Genomic DNA, 17,255 nt, shown 5'->3' with positions numbered 1-17,255 from the left:
TTTTGTTCTGATTTTTCTGTCCTAACATGATTCATAAAGAAATGCATATTTAAGAAATTAATATGCATGTATAACCAGAAAAAAGAAAACAATAAAAAGGAAAATAAAATTGTAGCAGAAATCCCATAAGGTAGTTAATATAGGTCCATAGTTTCTGTATCAGTAAGATTTCACATTTACTTTTGAAATTATTTAATCCAGATTTGTAAAATAGAGGCTCAAGGCCCACATAGTCCAAATGTGGCCTTGATCAAATTAAAATGTAATTGGGAATTGATTGACAAAATTAATAAATACAACACAGATAATGTGAATTTATGATTTTCTCAGTCAATATGTTACATGTGTTTCTATTTAACTTTGACACAATTAATCTAAGACAATGCAATTCTCTCATTATACAGATGAAATAATTGAGGCCCAGAGAGGTCCTTTGTCTCAAGTCACATGCAGAATAAACAGAAGACCCAGGCATTAAATCCAATTTCCTCTGAATTCAAATCTAGCACTGTTTTCCATTCATCACAATATATCCCCAAGTTCAAATGAGTTCATGTACTTAAAGTGTTTTGCAAAACTTAAAGAATATGAAATGTGAGAATCATTTGTGTGACTATTGAGGTTGATTTGCTAGGGAATATATAGTTCTTTAAAGCAGGGCTATAATAAATACGCATATAGATAAGTAGATATACAACTAGATATGTACGCATATAGATAAGTAGATATACAACTAGATATGTACACATATGTTTTTGTATTATGTATTTATGTATGCACTTCTATGTATGTATGTAGTTTCTTAGACATCATTTACCATATAGTAGTCACATAATACACTTGAATTGAATTGAATTGATATGACCTGAATTAAATTAAACAGGCAAAGTGCTCACTAGAGTCAGAGGATCTCAGTTCAAATCCTACCTTTGGCACATATCACCTATTATAACCTTGGGTAAGTGACAACCTCAGTTTCCACTTCCATAAAATGAAAAAGAAGAAGACCTCTGTGGCTAATTTGAAATCTAGACCTATGATTCTATTGTAATGGAAGTTTGCTGTCCCAGAGTTGCATTTTTTTATGATCCTACTAATTAAGCAAGCAAAATGTTTTAAGGACATCAACTATGTTTCAATAGGAATCAAAACTATGATCTCAATTAAATACAGTTTAAAGAAATCACTTTAAGCCTATGTTTACAACTGAGTGAATAATTTTGCTCATTGATAAAACAGAGCTGGCATTTGCCCCTGGCAATGTCTCTATTTGTATTCAATGGGAATTTTTGCCCCAGGAAATTTCTGAGTGTAAAAATGGCATAAATTCATCAGGGAATCAGGAATGCACAGATAAATGTTGCTTTTTAGAGAGCTTAAAGTTTTTATCCAAACAAAAATCCATTATTTTAAATATCTTTATCTCAGAACAATGACAGGAATGACATTTTGCCCTATGTCATTTTCTCTCTCATGATGATGTTCATACTTTCTAGAACATAGATAGATAGATTTATAGATATATATCTATGGGTATAGATAAAGATATATAGAGATGTGCATTGTGTACTCTAAATAATGTATATGTGTGTATATATGTATATATATATATACATATATATGCATTTGTATGTTTCATACATCTATATACAAGTTTTATATCTATCAAACTAACTAGATATAGATTAACAAACTTCATTGTATCATTATGGGCTAGCTGAACCTATTCTTTCCAGGTGATATAATAACGCTTGTTATTTGGCACTCAATGTATTTTCATAATAGCTCTACAACCCTTTTTCTTCAGTAAGTTTCTAGTCCAGAGATCAAAGTTAGGAAGGAAGGATAGGGGGAGAGAAGCAAAGAGAAAGGCCAACCTCTGGCCAGAGAGCTCTCCTATGGCATCGGGAATATAAAAGACATGACAATAATACACTTCCCACAATCTCTTTGCAAATTAGACAGAAATTCTCATTAAATTCTCAATACAGATAGAGAAATTCAGGCCTTTCGGGTTGTTATTTGACCAATGTTATATACTAATATGAGTTGTGGAACTCAATATTTCTTGACATTTTAAATCTTTTTGGTCTCTTTAAAGTAAAAACACCAGACTTTTGAAAATAGTTCAGTGATGGAGTTCCAAAGGAGTATGAGTATCATCCTGTTAAATCCTAATTATTTAGCAAGCAAATAGTCTAATTAAATTGTATAATTGTCTAAATTTTCAAATGAATATTTCTGTTCATTTGCTTATGTATTGGAATATGTTCATTAGTTTATGTATTGGAACAATGACTACTACTTTTAGGACCCTTGAAAATGAGTGGTAATTCAAGATTCTATTGCATTTGAAAAATTATCATTTAAATGATAACTGTGGGTAAAAAAAAAAAAAAGCTGTATTGCAATTTTAAAATTTTAGCATAAATTTAATTTTCAGTCAAATAATGTTTAATATTCAACATTCTTGCCTGAAAGGCTGAAGTCAAATGTCATTCTTGTCTGTTAAATCTAAAATGAGAAAATGATCATTTTATGTTAATTATCTTCTATTTCTCCAATTGACTGATTCATTTAAAAAATCCCATTAAATCCAACACAACTTTTTACCATTAACTTTATAATTATTCATTTGACTTCACATTTTCTTGCATTTAGCCTCTTCTAGACTATTAATGGCAGATATATATATATATCTATGTATATATGTATATATATATATATTTTTTTGAAGGCATAGGATCTATATAAAGTCTAAGAACCTCACTGGCCCAGTCCCCTCACTTTACAGAAGAGAAAATTGTGTTTCAACTTGTTTAGGGAATTCTCTGACGTCACACAGGCAATAACCATCAAAGATAGGAAATAAGATCTTTTGACTAGTATGCTTTTCACTCTATAATGATGTTATGAATTTTTATTTCTTATTTAAAGATGGAATATATAGAAGATGGTGTAGTAAACAGATCTATCTTAATCAGTTCAGTCAATAAGCATTCATTAAACAGCTAACATGGCAAGATTCATGGTAGTAGGGATACAATATGAAAACCAAATAGCACCTATACTCAAGGAGTTAACAATTATAAATATAGAAAAAAATAGTATTTAATTATAAATAATTTTAAAATTGGGTATATTTGGTTGGATATCCAGACTCAAGATACTGTCATTATTATGTCAAATTCAACTTAGTAAGTGGTTTCCATTGTGGTAGCAACTTAGGATATATACTTCATACTGTGCTGTTTAAAATTTTTCAGTGATATTAATGAAAATATAGCTGGTATATATCCAGTTGTCATACAAGTTTAAACTGAGAAAGAATGTGACCATGAAGCGTGACCCAAAATGCACCAGGCAGGTTAAAGCAAGGGACTAAGACTCAAAGGTATAATTCAAAGTCATATCTTTGGGTTCAAATACTCAGCTATAAAAGTAAAAGACAGGCAATAAACTTTAGAAATCATATCCATGAATGTCATCATCAATATTACTATAACGGTATTATTAGTAATACTTATTAAAATTAACAATAGCTAGCATTTAATAGCTAGCTTTAATGCTTTACCAAAATTATTCCATTTGGTCCTCATAATAACTCTGAAAGACAAATTCTATTATCATCCCTACTTCATAGTTAAGAAAATAGAAACAAAGTAAGATTTTTCTGACTCCAGACCTGGGACTGTATATACTACACCATGTAATTATTATTAATATTAATTATAATAGCTAGCATTTACATGTAAGATTTTAAAGCCTGTTACAGTATTATATTGTTTTTTTTTTAATTTGATCCTCACAAGTATGCTATAAGCAGATTCTATTATTATACCCATTTTACAGAGGGAAAATTAGAAAGGTGAAGTGGCTTGTCTGAAATCACAAACAAAAAGTATCTAAGGCAGAACTCAGGCTCCAAGTACTGTCTCCAAGAACTCTGCCCAGGGAGCCAACACATGTTTTATATACAGAAAGTTAATATGAATTGATAAGATAATCAAAATAAGCTAATACAGTCTTAGCCTATCAGAAACAGAATGAAATATTATGAGAGATTTCCTGTACTCTATCTAGATTAGACTGCAGCTGATGCATTACTGGGATCAATTTTCAAAATAGGTAGGATTAATTAAGCTCAAATAGAGAAGAAAGACCCAAATGATGAAGATAGTTGAAGGTATTAGAAATGTCGAGCTTGGAAAACAAGAGTAAGAGGGTCTATAGTAACCATTTGAAAGCTGAGTATAAAGAAAGAATTTACTCTGGTTCTGCTGGGACATTGAAGACACAACTTGGAGTAGAAGAGGTAATCTTTGATTTAATATAAGTGATAAAAATTGCTTATAATTAGATTGCCAAAAGTAGAAAAGACTACTTCAAAATAAATATCATTGCTCATGTTATCTGAATGACCATTCACTCATGGAGGTGGGATGGTGTTTAAGTATGGATTTGGATTCTAAAGCCTTGAGATCCTTCCAATTCTGAAAAATCTGACCAAGGGAGGAGACTAAAAACTCTTTAACTTTCCTAATTGCTTCTTCTTTTTGTGACTGTAGATCCTGTTGATCAAGTTCTGAGAATGTTTCTATATAGATAATCCAAGAATGAAAATACTAACTACCTAAGAGGAATGATTAGGATTAGTGACATAAGGTTTACAAAACATTTTGCTTTCCCAACAAACTATCATATTACTACAAATATTGCAATCTGACTAATTAGAATTTCCACTCTTCAGACTTTTAACAGTTGGGTGAGATTAGTGCTGGACTGAGACATACTCTAAAGGAATTAAAGAAAGCTAAGGTTTCAAATATACAATTTAAGCTCTTGTCAAGAAGGAATAACATCTGCTGTGCTACTCTCAGCACAATCCAGGGAATAAGTCACATTTTAAAGCATTTTTAAAAAAATATCCAAATTGGAAATATTTAATTTTTATTACTTTCTAAGTCCTGATACAATATGGCATACTGAAACTAGAGAATGGAAAAAATGCTCATTAATCTTTATGTTATAAAATTCTCATTTAATTTTGAAATTATAACTCAGATCAACAGCTGTTAAAAGGCAAAGTTCACAAATATTTTTAAAATAATATTTGGAAATATGTATCTATTTGTGTGTATACATAGAGAATACATAGAGAAGTAGCCCAGTACATTATAGAACTCTATGATGGTGAACTTGCTTTGGAGCCAAGAGTCAGAAGATTCCCTACAATGATTACTAATTAAATATGTTCAAAATATAGAAAAGGAGATCCCCTCTATGTTCATTTAAAACATTAATAAATGATACTGAAAAAGAGAGCTTCATATCTAGTGGATACCAGTGTAATGGTGTCTGGTCAATGGAAGAGCTTAATTCTCAGAAGATGTGCAGCTTTTGTTTTCTTTAATCTGTAATTGAAAATAGCATTCAATTTTGTGATAGGTATGAAATTATAGTAGGAATTCACTATGAGAAATTTCAGGTTCTCTTTTTTAAGCAGAGATCTAAAGACAATTTGCCTGGTTTTCAAAGAGAATCTCCATTGTTTTAGGGACCATAGTTTGTGTGTATTTTGTGTTTTATGTCTGATGATATTTTGTCTGATCCCACTTAAGAAGGTCTTATGCCTTGAGTCAATCATCAAGTAGTTTTCACTCAGAAAAGTAGAATTTTCACTTGTGTTGAAGAAATTTTATTTTCACTTCTCCATCATCTGCTTCATTCTAGTGTGAAATTCTAGCACAGTGTCTGCACATGGTAGACATTTAATAAATACTTGTTCATTTTACTCCCTTTTCTTTTCCTTTGGATTGAGATAGAGACTGGTTTCTTTCTGAGATGTTTCTTTCTTATCCTTTTAATGTTATTCAGGATTGAACTCACTCTGGGAATGTGAATAAAGAGCCAGGAGTGAAGGGCCCTAATGGAAGAACGAGAAGTCCACTTATCCCAGATTCACCATGATCTAATTTGAAAATACCTACAACAATCAGCTAATTTTCTCACCTGAGTTTAAGAGGCATGACTGCCAGTTCACCTAAGGTCCTATTATTGATTGATTGATATCTCTTGTGGAAGTATTCCATATCATTTGGGAATCTGACCAACTTTCCTTCTGAAATAAGAAGCTTGGTGGTTTTCATAGTATTTTTTTTTCTTTTTATTTTTTTTTAAATTGTCTGGTTAATGGCTTTGAAAAAAATGCTTAGAGGGTTAAGATAGTGGGTTAAGAAATAAAGTAGTAATCTTTAATGAAAATTATAATTTTTTTCTTTAAAATCTATATAATTTCATATTTAAGGATAATTCTATTTTTTTTTTTTGTCTAGAGATAAGTGACTGTATTTTGTCATATGATACTGAGTGATTTGAGATATTTCCTATATGGTCATGGGAAAAAGTTTATGCCTCTGTTCCAAACTGGTAAGATAGTTAGTATAATATAAGTTTACAAAGTTTTATTCTCAGTTCTTCACTCTCTAGTCTCTATCAACCCTCATATCCAATTGTCAATTCTTTTTTTTTTATCTAAATGGTATTTCTTCTCTTATACTCTCTAATGATGCAGTTATCGCTTTAGTGCAAGCCCCCATTACTTTGTCTGTATTGTTTCAATAGCTATCTAATTGATCTACCTTCCTCCAGTTTCTTTTCCATCAGATATAACTTCAACAATATTGTCTAGCACCTAATGCCCTTCACATTTTGGCTCTATATCTTTCCCTATTTATATTAATCCTCTTTGTGTGTTTTTAACAAAGCTGTTTTGTCTTTGTTTTTCAAATATGACTTTATCTTCCACCCTGTTTTTTTTTTTTGCACAAGCTCCTTTGAAAACTTTCTCCTTTCTCATATCTACCTTATAGAATCTTTAACATCTCTCAATTCAGGAGTCATATCCTCTCAGATTTCCTTAATTCTCCACCAAATTCCTTTTCCTTTATGCTATATATTGTATATATTGTGTTCCTCCCTCTATCCCACCAAGTGATTATAAAATGTTTGATGTCAGGGACTATTTGTATACTCCAGAATATGAATATTTTGTGGTTTTGGTTAATTGATTGATCAGTTATCCAACTCATATTTCTCAAGTTCTGCCATGTGCTAAAATCATGAGTACAAGGATAAAAAATTAGACAATAACTTGATCTCAAGCTGTGTGATCTTATTCTAAAAAATATAACATGTTTACATATAAATGTATACAAAATAAATACAGAATAAACTTTTGTTGCTGCTGGTTTTTTCAGTTGTGTCCAAATCTTTGTAATCCCATTTGGGATTTTCTTGGCAAAGATAATGAAATACTTTGCCATTTCCTTCTCTTACAGATGAGAAAGCTGAGGGAAACAGAGTTAGGTAAGTGGCCCAGAATTACCCAACTAGTAAGTGTCTAAGGCCAGATTTGAATTCAGGAAGATGAGTCATTCTGACCTCAGACCTGATGCTCTATCCACTCTGCCATCTGGCTGCTCCATTGAGAGTAGATAGGAGCACTCAGTCACTCCACCAGAATTATCAATATGCTCTTTAGTTTTCAGTGTCTTAAAAGACAAAAAGAAACAAACAATAATAAACTAAAAAGAAATAATCATATTTACCTCCCATTTGATAAACATTTCCTTGGGTTGAGAAGCTTCAACTCTTATGTTTTCTGGGTTCTTATCTGGAGCTAGAAAATTACATAGACTTAAAATTATCTTTTCATTCATCATTTGATAATCTATATAAGAATCACCTCAAACTTACCATAATTTATTAAAATAAAATAAAAATAACTTATTAACAAAAAGCTATCTTTATTATTTCTAATTATTCCACATTTTTAAACATAATTTCACCTATAATTTTTCATTTTGATTTATTATATTGAAGAAAATGTTTCCAAAATATTCCACATTTGCTTGAAAAATAAAGAAAACAAGCAAACTAATAAAAACCCTTCTAACTTGATACAATAAATTATTCCAATTACACACATACATTCATATGTGTGTATGAAAAACAAGTAATTATTTTTGATATAATTGGTTCCCTTTTTAATGCTATGCATTTTATTTTCTGCATTTAATAACATTATTCAGAGAAGTTATTAGCTTTCATGAGATTGCCAAAGGGGTCCAACACACACACACACACACACACACACACACACACACACACACAAAGGTTAAAAATCCTTGCTCCAAAGTGGTGCTTAACGTTATTAATTCAAAAAAGACAGGGTGATTATTTTCCTAACAGTTGACTTAGTACAATAAATCACCTTGGGGAGAACCCACAAAACAATGGGAAGTGAGCAGGCAATTCAAATGGAAAACCAAGCAGACAATACAGAATGACTCCTTTCAAATGCCAGCCTTTTTATGTAAAAAATGGAAAATGCACAAACATTACAGATATGTAACAAGTTTAGTGTAAAATAGATTACACAGATGATTGACCCTTCTATTGTAGTTATTTCACATAGAGAATCCTGCACTGGTGGAACAAAGCATGAAATCATGCTAGGAAAGAACACATTAAGAATAAATGCCCAAAAGAGGGGTCTTAAACTTAGACCTTCCATATTTGAAGTTAAAAAAAAAAGTAAATGTTCTGAGGGTTGGAGCAGGGATTATGAGATTATACAAAATGTACATCAAACACACCCAACCCAATTATTCTAGGTGGAGGGAAAATTCAAAGAAATTTAAGGCTCTATTTTGGGAAGTTCATTTTTTGAGAGGATAAGGGAGAGTATTTGGGGAAACTTTGAAAAAAACATAAATCAACTTCAATTTAAAATTGTACTTTATATATGTGAATCATAGACATGATTATGGGGATCTCTACTGTCCTAAGAAATGTGTAATATTTTCCCTTACTTTCCTACACATTGATAAATCATGATTAAGTCGTCTAATTTGAGTTGTTCTAGAACATGAATTGTGGAATATTCTGAACATAATGAACTAACAAAAATGTCCAAAGAATTTAAATGAATGATATAGTCACCTAAAGTCTCTCTTTGCCAGAGGAAGAAAACATAAATAGAGATAGTTAAAGTGATTGGCTAAATCCTAACTTCTATGTCTCATTTAATCTGCACTGGTGCCTACAAAAATGCCATGCTCTACTTATCCTGGCTTGGCACACTTATGCAGGTTTCTAATCCTCTTTGACCTCCCGGATATAACAGAATGCCAATCTTAACTACTAAAAGCCATTTAGAATCAGCTTAGAGTAATAGGTATTTTCTAGGATATAATAATTAGGAGGTAGTCTAATTTTCTAGGAATAATATGTGTTGCTACATCTCTCAGGATAGGGGAAAAATCAAAATCTGGGTGGCAATATAGAAGAAAAATATGTCTCCTTGTATCTTTGATGTGTAATAGTAGTTGTACAATAATGGTACAGACTAAAGTTATAAACTAATCTGTTTCTTGAAATTTGCAGGGGGTAGAGAGTGTGCAGTATGTGGTGTATGGTGTGACTCTTCAGAGGGCTTTTAATGAAGTATCTCTTAAATTAATAGGATGAAGCTAAGCTAAAAGATATATAGAATGAAAATTATCTGTTTTACCTGCAGGTGGAGTTTCATGATAGTCAGAAGGCTCACTGGGTAGGCTCTTTCCCACAGCATTTACCGCTATTACTCGGAACTGGTATTTTACATATGGTGCCAATGATAACAGGGTTGTCGTTTCATTTCCTTGAATTTTAGTCAATTCCGCCCACTTTCCTGGCTCATCTTTATTGCCTTCAAACTCTATAATGAACTCTTGGAAAAAAAGGCATATTTTATATAATTAGAAACATATACTTAAGCACATTTAATTATGTTATATCCTGCATGATATACAAGTTAGGCTGAAAATGTTTCATCAGTTATATCATATAATATTGTAAAGAGCAACTTCACAATATTTTTAAAAAACTTTTTCATAATGAGATATAATGAAAAATTTTAATTATTGAAGTATTTTCTACCAGTTATGATACTGTTGTGGCTATCTCCAGCTTCCCAAGTCAACCGCACACTCCTGTTCTGCCTTTCAGAGAGATAGAGATTTTGTGGTGGATCAGGAACATCTGGATAATAATGTAAAGAAAATAAAATACATTACAACAGAGTAATAAGGGGGTGTGTGTGTTTGTTTATGTGTGTGTGTGTGTGTGTGTGTGTGTGTGTGTGTTCTTTTATTATGAGAAATAAGGATTCCAGGGGCAGTTGGGTGGTGCAGTGGATAGAGCACTAGCCCTGAAGTCAGGAGGACTTGAGTTCAAATCTGGTCTCAAACACTTAACACTTCCTAGCTGTGTGACCCTGGGCAAGTCACTTAATTGCCTCAGAGAAAAAGAAAAGTATAATGGACTGAAGCTTGAGTTGATGCACTGAGATCCCAAGGATGTGAGGCTAAACAGTAATTGGACCATACTCTATTAATAAATATGCTTGGAGAAAGAATGGCCCCCGCCCACTCTTTGTGCAAGTCCTGATGTGTTGTATAGGAAATGACGATTTGGGTGGTGAAGGCAGAGGGGCAGGAAAAGAGGTGGGGAGAGACTGCTGGCTTCTTATCGCAGCTACTTACAGGGCTATCGCAACCCCCCTTCACCTCCACAAAGAATAAAGATTGAAGATTTTCTCTTAACCTGACTCCAGATGATTTTAAAATATGCGGTCATCACAGAAAAGGATTTGGATTTTCAGAAAATGAAAAAAAATATGACAAATTATAAATTATTAAAAGGTCTTTTCTTTCAATGAGTGAGTTGGTGAGTTTCAATCCTAATTAATATATGTTGCCCCATTATGTATGTTGAGAGAGCCTGAGAAAGAAACAGAAATAGACTAAAAAAAGAAAATGCCCCTGTCCCTAAGAAATTTACATTTTATTGGGGGGAAACAATCTGTACATGGATAAGTCTAGTTTAGGGTAGGCACTATACCTGTGATTTCCATGTTATAAGGAGTTCCTGGATGAATAAAAATCAATCAATAAACATCTATTAAGAATCTATTGTATATCAAGCCAAATAGGGTTAGTCAAACTTCTACCAATGTACTGACAGCAGCTTACATGCTTGGAGAGTTTCTTAGATCACCTTGAGGTGATGATTTCCTCAGTCAATATATATTAGAGACAAGGATTGAACACTGGTCTTCATGGCTCTGAGATCAACTTGTTATGTCCTGTGGCCTAAATGTCCTGAAACCCTTCTACCTCACTATTTCAGTGTCATGCTACTTCATTGTTATGGATTTTCCCTTCACTGAAATACATGACTATTCCTCTTGGATTTATTAGAAGGGCTTCAAGAAATGTTTTTGTTTTTTGTTTTTTTGTTTTTTCCCCCTTGAAGAGTATATCACCCTGCAGCCATTCTAGTTGACACTCTAACTGACTTTAATAGGTAAAGGTGATACAGTTTGTCAAGCACAACATATAAATTTATATGCAGATATATGCAGATACATGTGTATGTGCTACCTCATTCGATTCTCACATCAAACTTAGAAGGTAAGAACTCTTGTTTTCCTCAGTTTACAAGTAAAGAAACTGAATATGAGATCAGTTAAGAGACTTGCCTAGAATCACACAGCTAGTTAAGTATCTGAAGCAAGATTTGAATAAAGATATTTCTATCTACAAATTCAGCCCTCTGTTTATTGAGACACTTAAGTATCTATTTTATACATATATCAGAAAGAAAGAAAATAAAATGTACTAAGTCCTTGACACAAGTTATTTTCAAAAATTAAAGAAATAAGTACATAAATATATGTATATGTGTTTATATATAATATGCATATATACACACATATATGTATATGTATCTATGTGTATGTATATAAATTTGTAAATTCACATATATATATATATACAAATACACACACGTGATAGATTCTCAAAATGTGACCAATGATGAGATTTCAACCCTCTATTATCTTAGGGGCAAAAAGGAAGTTATCACTTCTTTACATTTTGATAATCTTTACAAATGTTTAATTTGGAATCACAATATGATAAATTCATATTTGACCTTTGCAGTTATTTCATTTAAGCCCTCATTGTAAAGAAAAGCAAGTTCAAGCTCAGAAAAGTGATTTAGGTCACAAAGGTTATAAGTAGAAGTGCTCAAAATCAGAAATTTGTCCTCCGACGCCAAATTGTCTTTCTTCTGCCCTTCACTGCCTCCAATTCTGCAAACACTATATATGTGTAATCTAAGTGTTCACTAGAGTAGAGTATACATCTGAGATTAAATCTTATGTAAAGAGAATAGAATGAAACTAAGATAGATGCACTTGCATACAAAGAATTAAAAGGAAAGCTGCCTCTGAATATATGATCCAATTTTCCATGAACTGTCATATGTTTATGGGGAAAAGTTAAAGCATATTTTGTTAATTTTTGAAATTTTCTTAGAAAAAATAAATTTAATAAATGTAGCCTATATCACAGTATAAACTCATGAAGAACTATGATATATAATTATAATTTTACTGCATAATTACAACTATAATTATACAATTATAATTATAAAAGATTAAAATAGTTCAAATATGTATATATGTATTTATTTATAGATAAATATGTTAAACAATTTTTTTTTAGATATTCAGAAATAAAATATTCATATCCTGAACCTGGTAATTTAGTTTTGTTTTTTTTTTTTATGAAAAAAATAAAAAGAAAAGAAATAGGTTGATTAATGTGAGTGACAATTATGATTTTATGGATCTCTTGATTTGTATATTTAGCAGGAATTACATGGAGAAAAATCAATCAACTTTTGTTTATATCTGGGGATAAAGTATGTGAGTAAATTGAGGTAGGGAATTGTATAGATCTTTTAGGATAAACAATTTATTACTATAAGAGACCTAAGAAATTGTCTAGTTAGTTCAACCAATCATTTTACAGAAAAAAGAAATTGGAGGTAGGTTAAATAATCAAGTTAAAAAAGATACTAATAGAGTCAAGATTTTAACTAATCCATTCTGTTTCTATAGAAAGTCCTCATAAATATGAAACTTGACAAATAATTCCAATTTCCTTTGTCCTCCTGGACATGAGTATCAACTTTAACCACTAAAGGCCTTTGCAGGATTTAGAGTCAGAAAGGCTATGTTTATATGTCTGTTCTACACCACATAGTTTGGATGGGCCTCAGTATGCTAATCTGTAGAAATGAGGTCAGTGTAAGTGGCTCTTTAATTCTTTTCCAATTATGTGATTGTTATTTTATGATCTTTGTGAAGGATTATTATCTATATGACCTCAGGATAAACACACAACTTGTCTAGTCTCATTTGTAAAAATGAAAGGGTTGAAATGTCCTTAAAATCCTTTCCAAAGCTTAATCTGTATTCCAAAGATTCTTTGACCCACTGTTCCATACTATGTGCAATAAGCTCAAAATCAAATGTGCAAGTGTAAAAATGCTTAATCATATGCTGACTTCATAACAAGAAAAAAAAAGAGGAAATAAAGCTTAACAGATCCAGGAAGCTAGCATTTTAGATCTAATTGTTAAGAAAAGACTTTAAACAAGAATAGAGGTAGATAATATATTTTCTCTTATGATAAACCAATAAAGAATGACTTACCAAGAATGGTTACTTGAGTTGTTGCCTCCACTCTATCAAGTGCAGTATTAACATGGCAGGAATACAATCCTTCATCCTCTAAAGTGACATTTGAAATAGTAAGTTTGTCTCCATCAATAGCTATCCGGCTTTAAAAAAAAAAAAAAGAGCAATTACCAAAAAAAGGAAAAGAAAAACAAATATCCATAAATAAATGCTCTAATTTCCTGAATATGATTTGATGAAATCTCTCCATTAGAATAGTCAGTTTCCTCTCCAGAAGAAAAGAATAGTGCAGAAAAAAAGATGAAGGAATTAAAGACAATTTCAGAGAATAGTTGGTAATCCAGTTTTATTAGAGCATAATCTATACAGGAAGATAGCCTGAGATGTGGCTAGTAAGGTAGGCTGAAGTCCTATTGAGGACGGTTTGAATATGGATCCTATATTTTATTCAGTTAGCAATAGAGAACAGATTTTGAAACTGAGAAGTTATGTGAATATTTTGAGAGTCATGTGAAGAAAAGAGGATTAAAAAAGAGAAAGGTATGAAATCTGGAGGCCAATTTGTGGCTATTGAATTAATTCAGATAACAAGTAAAGACAACAAGCAATGGAAACTGGAGTTGAGATATCTGTTGTTTAAAGGGAAAGTTTCAGACAAGTATAATAAAAACAATAGGGAAAGTTTCAAATTCCTTGGACATGTGGGGAAAGGCAAAAGGAATAGCCAAGGATGAAACCATAGATTTAATATGGAATGACTGAGAAAGTGGTTAGAAAATTACCATAGGGAAATTAAGAAGAGGAATGTGCTTGAGTAGGAATGATAATTATAATGAGTTTAATTTCATATATATATTGAATTTGAGGTATCAAAACAAAACCTAGTTGAAGATCTGTTGTAAGCAGTTAGAAAAACATTGTAATATTAGGAAATTTCCCAGATTAGAAATAAGAAGGTCAGTCAATCTTCAACAGGGCTGTTGTTGTTCATCCTTAATTTTTGAAGAGGACCCTTCACATCACAAGATGATGAATTTGTTTGTAGTGAGGCAGAATTATACGTGACTATGAATTTTATTCTCTTTCCCAAAGTCGTGTAATTCCAGTATCAGTACAAAAATCAGGATAATTAAAGATGGACCAGGATGCAGTGGATGGCCATAGGTTTCTTCAATGTCTGACAAATGCCTAGGCACTCCCCACTTCTTGTTTCAGCTCTTTTCATGGCCATTGGAACAAACTGTTTTCATTCACCTATTCTGCTAAAAGAAGTCTTCAAATGGTTGGGGCAAACATCCCCCCCAACCCAACTGGAAAGTTTGAAGCCTATTGGTTACCCTATCCCTGGCTTAGCCCCTCTACCAAGAGTTTCTCTGGGATGTAACTGCTGTACTATACTACAGTAAAGCAATATAATACTATAGTACTTTACTATACTACAATTCCTTGGAACCGCTGGTAAGAGTGGTTAGAATATTAATCTTAGTTGCATAGAGGCAACATAAACATTGAATACTGAGAACTGGAGAAGGTTAAGAAGAGAGAGAAAAAAGAAAAAATACAAAATTTTGAATGATTTTATCTGGAGAGGAAAATGAAGAAAAGAAACCAGGAAAAGTGAATGATGAGCAAAGGTTGGGTGAATTAAAGAAAACTAGTATAATAGAAAGGAAGGTTAAAAATAAAAAAGGAGACACTAGTCAAAAATAATTAATATTTGAGCAACGTTTTAAGAAGGACTTTGAAAAGGCTACTGGATTTCACAGTAAGGAGTCCATTATTAAACTTGAAGAGACTAGTTTCAGTACTGAAGATAGATAAAACCAAAGGTTAGAGGCTTCAGAAATGAATGAATGGTAAAGAAGCTGCGGAAATGAAAGCTTCCTTTGCTTTTTCTATAAACTTGTCTTTAAAGGAGGGGAATGATAGAGGATGAGAATTTGAGAAATGTTGTTTTAATCTTAAAGATTTTAGCACTTTGGAAAAAAGTGGGCAAGGAAAGTAAAAATGAAGAATATAGAGATGAGAAAGAGTTGATCAATTAATGAGACATCAGACAGGCATGATTTGTCATTTATACAGTTAGAGAGAGTCTAATCTAGCAAAGAGGGTCACCTTGTTTTCTGAAACTCGAGAAAACAAAGATAATATAGTAAAAATTTTTAACATGGAATCGATTAAGAATAACAATAATAACTGACATCTGTGACTTGTAATTGGACTAAATATATAATTTAGTCAACATCAGTAATTCATATATGAAATAACTACATTTATTAATTCAGGTCACTAACTTTTCTGAAGCTTATAGACAAAGGGAAGACTTTAGACTATCAAGAATAGAAGTGATATGCCCAGGTTCACATAGTTATATATGACAGTGGTAAGACTAGAACTCAAATCTTCATACTCCAAAGTCAGTTCTATCCACTGCTCCAATTTTCTTCTCTAATTTAGGCACTTCAGGGTTTGCAAAGGGTTCAGCTATCTCATTTGATCTATGTAACAATTCAGTGAGTTATCTTTATTTTTAAAATGAGGAAATTGAGACTGAGAGTTGAATAACTTGTCCAGAGTTAGAGTTAGTATTTAAGGAAGCTTTCAAACTCAGGTCATCTTTACTCCAGCTTCATTGTTCTATCTACTCTACCACCCAGCTTTCTCAACAAGTCTTAGAAGCCAGTAGGATATTGGGTAGTGTGAGGCAGTGGGAAGCATCAGATTACTCTGAGGATTGTGAAATTGTACAAATAAAAGGGAATGTTTAGAGGAGAAGCAGATTTTTAAGAGGGAAAAGGATGGGCTTGATTTTGGACGTGATTCATTTGAGGATGATTTTAATTCTTTCCACACTCTTGCTCCAACTAAAATTCTTAATATATTCTTAGAACATATGTGATTGCTATGATTTTTTATACCCTAATCAGAATGTTTGGTAAGTTATAATAAAAGTTTCACAGTACTATATACTGTGAAAAAAAAAAAACTTTAAAAATCCAATTCCTTCAGCAAAAAATTGGCTGGTTTTATTATTTTTTAAATTAAAATATGCAAAAAGTACCAAAGAAATCTTATGTATTTCTCTTCTCACTTGTAAATGTCACCTAAAAATGATATTTTATTTTTCCTTAGGATTCTTTCACTTACAATAATAGACCTCAGTGTATGCATACTGTTACTTATATATCAAGAGGAATATGCTTACATTTTAAAATGAAAATTATGACATTCCAAAGAAAAATGATAGATTAAAAGGTGGAAGGACCACAGAGACCATCTAGTCTATCCTAAACTTTTACATTGGAGAAATTTTAGGTTGGCTAGGTATGCAATAGGTAAAACCCAGTCTTGGAGTGAGGAACTCCTCAGTCAAGAGACCTGAGTGGAAATTTGGCTTCAGAAACTTATTACCTATAGGACTCTGAACAAGTCACTTAGGCCTGTTTTTCTCAACAGTAAAATGAGTTGGAAAAAGAAATGGCCAGCCACTCCAATATCTTGCCAAGAAAATTCCAAAGAGAATCCAAAATATTCAGATACTACTGATTAGCAACAAGAAGATGAAAATAATGAGGAGCAGCAGAATATGAAGATGATGACAATGATGACGACGATGATGATGATGGAGAAAAGCACGAAAAAAGCATGAGAGAAAAGA

The 17,255-nt window shown here is 31.9% G+C and overlaps 1 protein-coding gene across 5 annotated transcripts in view; it reads right to left on the bottom strand.

The window, feature by feature from the left end:
- CHL1 (cell adhesion molecule L1 like) overlaps positions 1-17,255 on the bottom strand; it is a 291,442-nt gene that overhangs the window by 28,816 nt on the left and 245,371 nt on the right. For all 5 annotated transcript variants that reach the window (XM_051980967.1, XM_051981004.1, XM_051980995.1 and 2 more), the window contains 4 exons: positions 13,613-13,740; positions 9,985-10,086; positions 9,578-9,775; positions 7,611-7,681 (listed from right to left, as the gene is read on the bottom strand). In XM_051980967.1, coding sequence (XP_051836927.1) covers positions 7,611-7,681; positions 9,578-9,775; positions 9,985-10,086; positions 13,613-13,740 — 499 coding nt within the window. The remainder of the gene's footprint in view (positions 1-7,610; positions 7,682-9,577; positions 9,776-9,984; positions 10,087-13,612; positions 13,741-17,255) is intronic.

The sequence above is a fragment of the Antechinus flavipes genome, chromosome 1 (assembly GCF_016432865.1).
Source record: "Antechinus flavipes isolate AdamAnt ecotype Samford, QLD, Australia chromosome 1, AdamAnt_v2, whole genome shotgun sequence".
NCBI classification, from domain to species: domain Eukaryota; kingdom Metazoa; phylum Chordata; class Mammalia; order Dasyuromorphia; family Dasyuridae; genus Antechinus; species Antechinus flavipes.
This window is presented reverse-complemented; position numbering and strand designations above follow the sequence as displayed.